Here is a 7,436-nt window from a genome sequence, read left to right as displayed (position 1 = left end):
TATAAAGATATGAAGAGGATTGAAAATTTTAATTGCCTTGATACCAATGTAAGTGAATTCCCCCCATTCATATGTATTAAAGCATAATACAGTTGCACTCTACCCACTGATAGAAAGCTCTTACCCATTTATGGTCAACAAAAAAAAATCTGCAAACTTCAACAAATTTACAACCCATGCTAACTGTTTAAACTCCGACCACAGTTTAAATTAGCATTCACAGAGCACATTTCCAGGGCAAACTTGTTTGATTACCCTAGGAAGATGAAGATAGCTAATGAAACGTAAGAGATAGGCGACCAGAGCTAGCTACAAAAGGAGGAGACGGAAGAAAATAAACAAAAACAGAAAAAGAATTTTATGGACGACATTTTATTTACGCATGAATGATGAATCAATGATGCCAACTGTTATTCCAATTATACACTGCATAGTGTTCCACATATAATCAGAAAAACACCGGCAACAACTGAACACTCTACAAATTGGAGCCTTAGCTGACATTGGCTCTCTTTAGACCTTACCAGTCATTCTGTTTCAATTCTTATTCTGTTCTTTCATCTCTTTACAGTATTGAGTATGCACGGATTACCTCCACAATAGGTGCTCTACACAATGGGCATTTTCCTCCACCACGAACCAACTCATTCGCACATTTTGAACAAGTGCACATGTGTCCACATCTGCAAGCATTTTTTTTTTTTTTAATGTGAAAAAACGATTGACACATATAATTAGTATCAAGGAGCACATCTTCATACACCAATGCTAGTGCATGAAATTGACCATGAAAAGATATTGCCAAGAAAGTAAACCTGTACAAAAGTGAATCGATATGGCTATCACAACAAACACAGCAAGTCCCTTTCCTCACATGACCCCATTTAGACCCATCCTCTGATGTTTCTGCACTCAAACCTGAAATGCAAGTGAAAAATTATAAACAGGAAACAATAAAAGCTACCTCACGGCACTGATAAAGAGGAAAGAAAGCAAAATAATGCTTTGAATGAAAGAAAGAGTTAGGATGATATCCCAACCTTTTTCACCCGCAGATCGATTCAAAGCTGCAGAAACTTCCTGCCTGACAGATCGCTGTAACTCCAGTTGCATATCCATACAGGCTTCCAACATCCTCTGCATGTGGCTCATGCCCTGCTGGAGTCTTGCCATATCAGCTCTTAGATCATTAATCATCTCCCATTCCTGCTCAAAATAAGAAACTTCATTAAAAACTTAAAAGATGCAGAGTAATAAAAAGTGCTGCACAGGGACTCAAAGTAAGAGATCTGGGCCTATTTCATGAGAACGCTCAGCATCTATTGAACTGGTCAAAACTGACAAACTATAATGCTACAAAAGAAGTAGCATAGTTAAACTCAGCCATCCAAAAAGTTCTTTCATGATATCGATTATTATCGTTATAAATTCACCATTGGATGGAAAAAAAAAAAAAGTTACAACCACAATTAGGGAGGATAAAATCCAATTACTTATCCAACAAAATATCTGTCGATATGGGATCATTTCCAAAAATAATTTTACGTCCAAATGATATGAAACTCACAATCAGAATTCCTAAGGCTGACCTCTATATGTTAAAAATTATTCCAACAGAAAACTTAATACTTAACACAACAATATAAAGAACAGAATAGAATGACCAGATTCAGTGGTGATAATAATATACAGTTGCAACACTAAGAAAGATGGCTCACAATTTCTGATCTATGCATGCTGTGCCTAGACCAGCTAGTATGATGTAAATCCTGATGCCACAGAGGCTGTGGTGGTGGCACTGGTGGAGAAGGTAGCACCAGAGAAGGCCTGCTAATAGCATCATTCTGATCATCATTTGTTTCATCTCTCTGCTGCTCTTGATCATGCTCTGGTGAGGCTGGAGTTGGCAAGTTTCTATGCAGATCCCAATCAATGGGAGAACGACCTTGTCTTTCCACATAAGATTGTATTAATTGGTCTAGACTTTCCCGGAAACCACTTCGAAGAAGGTTAGAGACACTCCTCCTACAAATTAAATTACATCAACCATCAAAGAAATTATAATTAATATAAGCATAAAGTTTTGAAAAACTCCTAAACTATTTAAAAAAATTCAAATATGCCCTCATTCTTCAATTATGTTCAATTAATCCCCTGTGCTTTTATTTTGGACCATATAAACCTCTATGACTAGCAGTTGATTGTCATTAGTCAAAATGATATCTATCATTTTATGTCCACGTGACGCTGACATAAAACTGACTAGAAGGTGAAACTACCACGCGACCAGGTCATCATGCCACATTAGCATGCCATGTCAGCATGTCACATTAACATCACGTGACATAAAATGACGAGTGTCGTTTTAACTAACAACAATTAATCAACTGTTAAACATAAAAGCTTCTTTGACTCGAAATAGAAATACAAAGGCTTTATTAAACGCAATAAAAAAATAAAAGCTTATTCAAATTTCTTGAATAGTTTAGGGATTTTTTCTAAGTATTATGTCTTTAATTTAAGTGCAAAGAACCATTTATGTGATCAAATACCTGCTCAGAAGTTCTCTAAGTTCCATACTATACACATTATCATCTTCAGGTGGATGAAATCTATTGAACCTTCTAACAGGGATTGCACGACGTGCTCTTGGAGGATCAGAAGGCCCTTCTGACCAATTATCAACTGCTTCCCGAGAGCCATCCTCACGCCAAACCCTCCGAGCTTCCTGCGGATGACTTTCTTCTCCATTAACATTTCCAAGATTTTCTTGGTGATACTCACCAACTGAACTTTCTTGCCAATTTGTATCCATGTCTTCTGCATTGCCTTCTCTCCATTCATTATACTGAGCATATGTTGGCTGTTGCCAATTTCCTCTCTCATCATTGGTTGTTGGTTCCCGCCAATTCCCACCTTGGTTAGCATTTTCTTGCCAATTTATGCTCTCAACAACCATGTTGCTAACAGTTCCTGTTTGATTAGGCAACCGTGTGATGTCATTTTCCAGACTCCTAGATTGTGTTTGCTCATTATTTTCACGTTGGGTATCCTGTAACGTGTTTGTTTGGGAATGTTCATTTCTAGAGTCATTGATGACATTGCTAGATGTCGTTTCAGAACTGCTGCTTGCTTGACCGCGAACAATAGTTTCTAATCTGTTGCGGAACCCTTCCCTGAATGAGAAAAAGATTTGGCAGTTATTGAAATCAATGGACAACCAAGAGAGTTTTGTGCTTGAATGAGCTGAAAAGAATATTGCACAGAATCATTCAGACATATTCAAGTGGCAGGTAGATGGACTCTGCACTTTTGAACAACGTCTCATTTTTTTAAACAACATACACAACACGTATCTCTTGCTTTTTTTGCAGGCAACATCTGCTTTTATGTTTCTCAAACAAAAATCAGAGAAGGAAAAAAATCAAACTGAGTCGTTCCAATTTGCCAGGAGCAGAGAATGTAGAGTGCAAGTTGTCCCCTTTCCCAAGTTAAAAATGGATACAATGGGGACTATAATGCATTTCAGGAGATGAATGAAGATATAATCGCACAGTACAACAACAGACAAAACCCTTTCCTCTACACGGAGTATAATTGCATAGCACATCAACAATTTGTAACCAAATTGTCAATCCTAAACACCAAATTCTTAGTATTCAAACAATGCATCTTGTTCTAGTTATCATGTGCCAAATCTCCTCAACACATACATCATTTTTCACAAACAATCAACCTTTTAAAAACTATCACCAAAATATTTTGAATAACACTGAAAATTTTTCAAAATTCTAAATGTGGGCATAAATAAAAGCATTTCATACCTCAAACCAGATACAGTGTGTCGTTGTCTTAATTGAATTAGTTCACTCGCTGCCATTGACGGCGGTCTCTCCTCTTCAACAGGTCTTTCATTTCGTAAGAATCTACCTCTGAGAAGCGACTGCAAAGTTAAAAGTATTAGTAGTTAAGCATGGCCATGTATGTAAGCAAAAACTCATGATACCAGAGGACTTTCATTGAGCAAGACCAAAAATTATATTACCATCATGAGGTGTCATTACACAATAGTCCAGGAGTGATACATAAAAGCTAATTCCCATGTGTTTTTACTTTAATAGAACATTAAAATATTTTCAAAAACATCTGAATTGATAGTACCTTCACTCTTAACCCTGATATAGCAAGTTTTACCTACTAAGAAGGAAAAAAAAAGCACATGTCCTTTTAATTTCTAGCCTAGCATGAACATTTCTGCATCTTAATTCCTATATGGGTAACACTGTAGGGTAAAAAATGGTAAAAACTGAAGCACCAAATTGTATTTATCAAGGAAAAAACATTTTTAAAAGTGGAAACACGAAAATGTGTGAAGTTATCCACATGATAGTATCTTAAGTCAGCCTCAAGCATCATTTAAGGTCATGGTCATCTACAAACTCTAACATTGACTACTAGTTCAAGAAATCAATATGGTACATGATGAAAAGAGATCTGTCAACTATTAAACCACCATTCAAATAGATCTAACCAATACTATAGATATTCAAGCTTCTTCAAGAATAACATTGCAAAAAAGTACAGAACAGAACCTCCTATTGATATTGAATATTTTTTTAATCCAAAAATAAGAAGCTAAACTCATGCTTTCTCTATTTCAAATTTTTATTCCTTTTGCTATGTACTTATTTATTTATTGGTTGATTCTTTGGTTGGTCAGGAGAACCATAAACCATAAAAGAAAATCAAATCAATTCAAATTGATCCTAGTAAGGTAAATAGATCAAGTTTCTTGAGGAACTAAACAAGAAAGTAAGTCCAGCCCACAGTTGAGTCAATCATAAAGGCTTAGAATTCCACAAAGTCCCATCAAAATGGCATCTTGACTTAAAGTAGAGCATCCTCAGTACCTTAGTACTGAAACAGGTGAATCCTACATGAAACTAAAACATATGCTGGACTCAAAGCCTTGACTCAAACTATGGATCAAACATCAATGAATGGAAAGCAATAACTTGCAGTCCATTTATTTCAAACAAATATAAGAAATACACAATTAAAGAGAAAGCACACATGTACACTACAACACAAGTGCAAAACTAAATAACACAACATTAGTACAAAACAGAAATACGCATCATTTACTCAAAACTCAATTTAAACTCCGGAATATTTTAGATATGTTCCACAAATTAGAAAAGTTTAATACAAATCTCCGAAGTATAGCTGAATATAATTCACTGAAATAAAGAAAAGTATCGTATGAAGCAATTTACAAATGCAAGAGAGCAAGTACCATATTAGAGATGCAGAAAATTAAGACACTTCATGATATCCAACTGACCTGAATGCGGTTACGATGAGCAAAATCAGATACAGCACGGTGCTCCAACAAACCCTGCAGTTCCCTCTGTCTTTCTCTTTCAATCCTCACAAGCAAGTCAATTACAGCTTGTCTTCCACGCAACCTCAGCAAGTCCCTGCGAATATGCTCCGGTTGGCCTTCGTCATGGTCAGCAACTGAGCCTTCACGAACTCGATCACCTTCTGCACCAATTGTAGCTGCCTGATCTTCCCTCCGTCCTCCACGAACTCCTCGCTGCTGACTTGTCATTTGCACCCACTCCCGGACAATTCTAACTCGCTCACGCTCCGTTTCGCCAAGCCATTCAGCTCTAGGACTGCCAGCCCTTTGCGTAACATTGGATGAATGATCACTAATCCCACTCTCCATCCACCCCCGAACAATCTGTCTCACCCTCTCCCTCTCGACTTCGCCAAGATCAGGAGACTGCTCCCTACTAGACCCATTATTATCCCCACGATCATTCTGTGACACGCCCTGATCATGTGACCAAGGTCCATACTCATTCTCACTCTCACTAGCATCCCCAACACTCCCATGATTCTCACTCCCGCGACTCTCAGACAAAGTCGTACTAGATATTGTCGCATTACTATCAGCATTCCTTCGTTGCCTCAACCTTTCTCTCACTCTCTCTCGAGCCCTATTCAACAAATGCTCATCCTCCAACTCCCTCCACATTTGCAAAATCGCAGAAGCCTGAGTACTCGGCCTCTCAACATTGCCCCCCTGTCGCCTAGAAGTAGGCGACTGTGACTCTCTCAAGAACGAAGAGTCAAGCATTGAAACAGTATGTAAACCGGCCAAAGCCATTAACTCAGACTCCCTATTCCTCCTCTCAATCGTTGTCATCATTTCCTGAGCCTGCCTAGCAGCCCACCTACTCAAAATCCTAGAATGCCGCCTTCTAGCTGCGGATGACTCAGCCAAGTCATCACCTTCAAGATCAGACCTTCTCCTCCTCCTAACAAGCTGATCACCCTCATCATCCTCGTCATCAGGATTTCTATTAGAACTACATGATGCAAATGGCATACAATCATCTAAATGCCCTCTCATTAATTCCTCCAAACCCCTTTCAAATTCGGCTCTGGCATCATTTTGGGATTCTGGTTTTTGTTGTAAAGGTTGAAAATCTGTCATTATTTTCCTTTTTTTCCTTCACCTGATTTTTTTTTTCCTAATGCAAATAACCCATTTGCCTCCTAATGTACCCCAAGATCACAACTTTGTAACAAAAATACCACAAATTATACAATAAAATTACAAAACCAAGCCCCAATTTAGCTTCCAAAATTTATCAAAAACAAAAAAAAAAAGTTTCACATATAAAAATCCTACGCCTATGCCCTAAAATTGGAAAGGAACAGAGCCCAATTCATCTCTTCACCTGATAAACAATACCAAAAATCAAAAACTTCACACAAAAAAAAATCCAAAAAAAAAAAAGGATCAAAGAAATGGGAAAATGAGGGAATTTGATTGAAAAATGTTGAAAGTGAAAGAAAACTTCAGGTGAAAGAGACGTACCTGTGAATTTCTACAATGAAAAATTTGAGATGACAAAGAAAAACCCTAGCTTCCTATTGCTCTTTTTCGTGTAAAAGAATGTGGAAATTTTCTTTCTCTGGAAATTAAAATAGGAAGCTGAAACAGAAATTTGGTTTGTTCAGAGAGAAAAGGAGAGAGAGAGAGAGAGAGATCACAGAAGAGAATGATGTGAGAAATTTATAATTACAAGAAAGAGAGAGAAAATTATTTTTATTTTGTTTTAGTGGTTTTTTTTTTTTTTTTTGGCCCTTTTTGAGGGAAGGAGAGGGAGAGGCGCGCCGATTTACAAATGAGTTCCACGTAATCAAAATTTTTGCTTTTGATTGTTTCTTTTTTTTATTTATTTAAAATGTATTTATACTTTTGGCGGTCAATTACTTTACGCCACGCCATATTATATTTGGAAATATACGATTACTCTTCTTTCTTCATGCTTGCTGACTCTACCACTCTTCCTTTTATACAATCAAATAAATCTGTCAAGTATTCATTTACTTAGGAATATAATTCTCCAACCAAC

The 7,436-nt window shown here is 37.1% G+C and overlaps 1 protein-coding gene across 1 annotated transcript; it reads right to left on the bottom strand.

Annotated features, from left to right (window-relative positions):
* Nucleotides 1-347: 347 nt before the first annotated feature.
* On the bottom strand, nucleotides 348-7,094 carry LOC18586548 (RING/U-box superfamily protein). Its single transcript, XM_088802589.1, has 8 exons — nucleotides 6,896-7,094; nucleotides 5,345-6,755; nucleotides 3,825-3,943; nucleotides 2,553-3,176; nucleotides 1,719-2,025; nucleotides 1,041-1,206; nucleotides 816-918; nucleotides 348-683 (listed from the first exon to the last, which is right to left on the bottom strand). The coding sequence occupies exons 2-8, from the start codon at nucleotides 6,506-6,508 to the stop codon at nucleotides 566-568; spliced, it is 2,601 nt and encodes an 866-aa protein (XP_088658715.1). The 5' UTR covers nucleotides 6,509-6,755; nucleotides 6,896-7,094; the 3' UTR covers nucleotides 348-565.
* Nucleotides 7,095-7,436: the final 342 nt, after the last annotated feature.

Source organism: Theobroma cacao, chromosome 10, assembly GCF_053813885.1.
Source record: "Theobroma cacao isolate CCN51 chromosome 10, ASM5381388v1, whole genome shotgun sequence".
Lineage (NCBI taxonomy): Eukaryota > Viridiplantae > Streptophyta > Magnoliopsida > Malvales > Malvaceae > Theobroma > Theobroma cacao.
This window is presented reverse-complemented; position numbering and strand designations above follow the sequence as displayed.

What these genes read in the sequence shown, in the direction of transcription:
- LOC18586548 (XM_088802589.1), bottom strand. Translation starts at nt 6,508, where the DNA reads ATGACAGATTTTCAACCTTTACAACAAAAACCAGAATCCCAAAATGAT. An exon ending in CTTAGAGAACTTCTGAGCAG is followed by an intron (nt 2,026 to 2,552) that starts GTATTTGATCAC and finishes TTTAATTTGTAG; the next exon opens with GAGGAGTGTCTCTAACCTTC. An exon ending in ATCGATTCACTTTTGTACAG is followed by an intron (nt 684 to 815) that starts GTTTACTTTCTT and finishes AAATGCTTGCAG; the next exon opens with ATGTGGACACATGTGCACTT.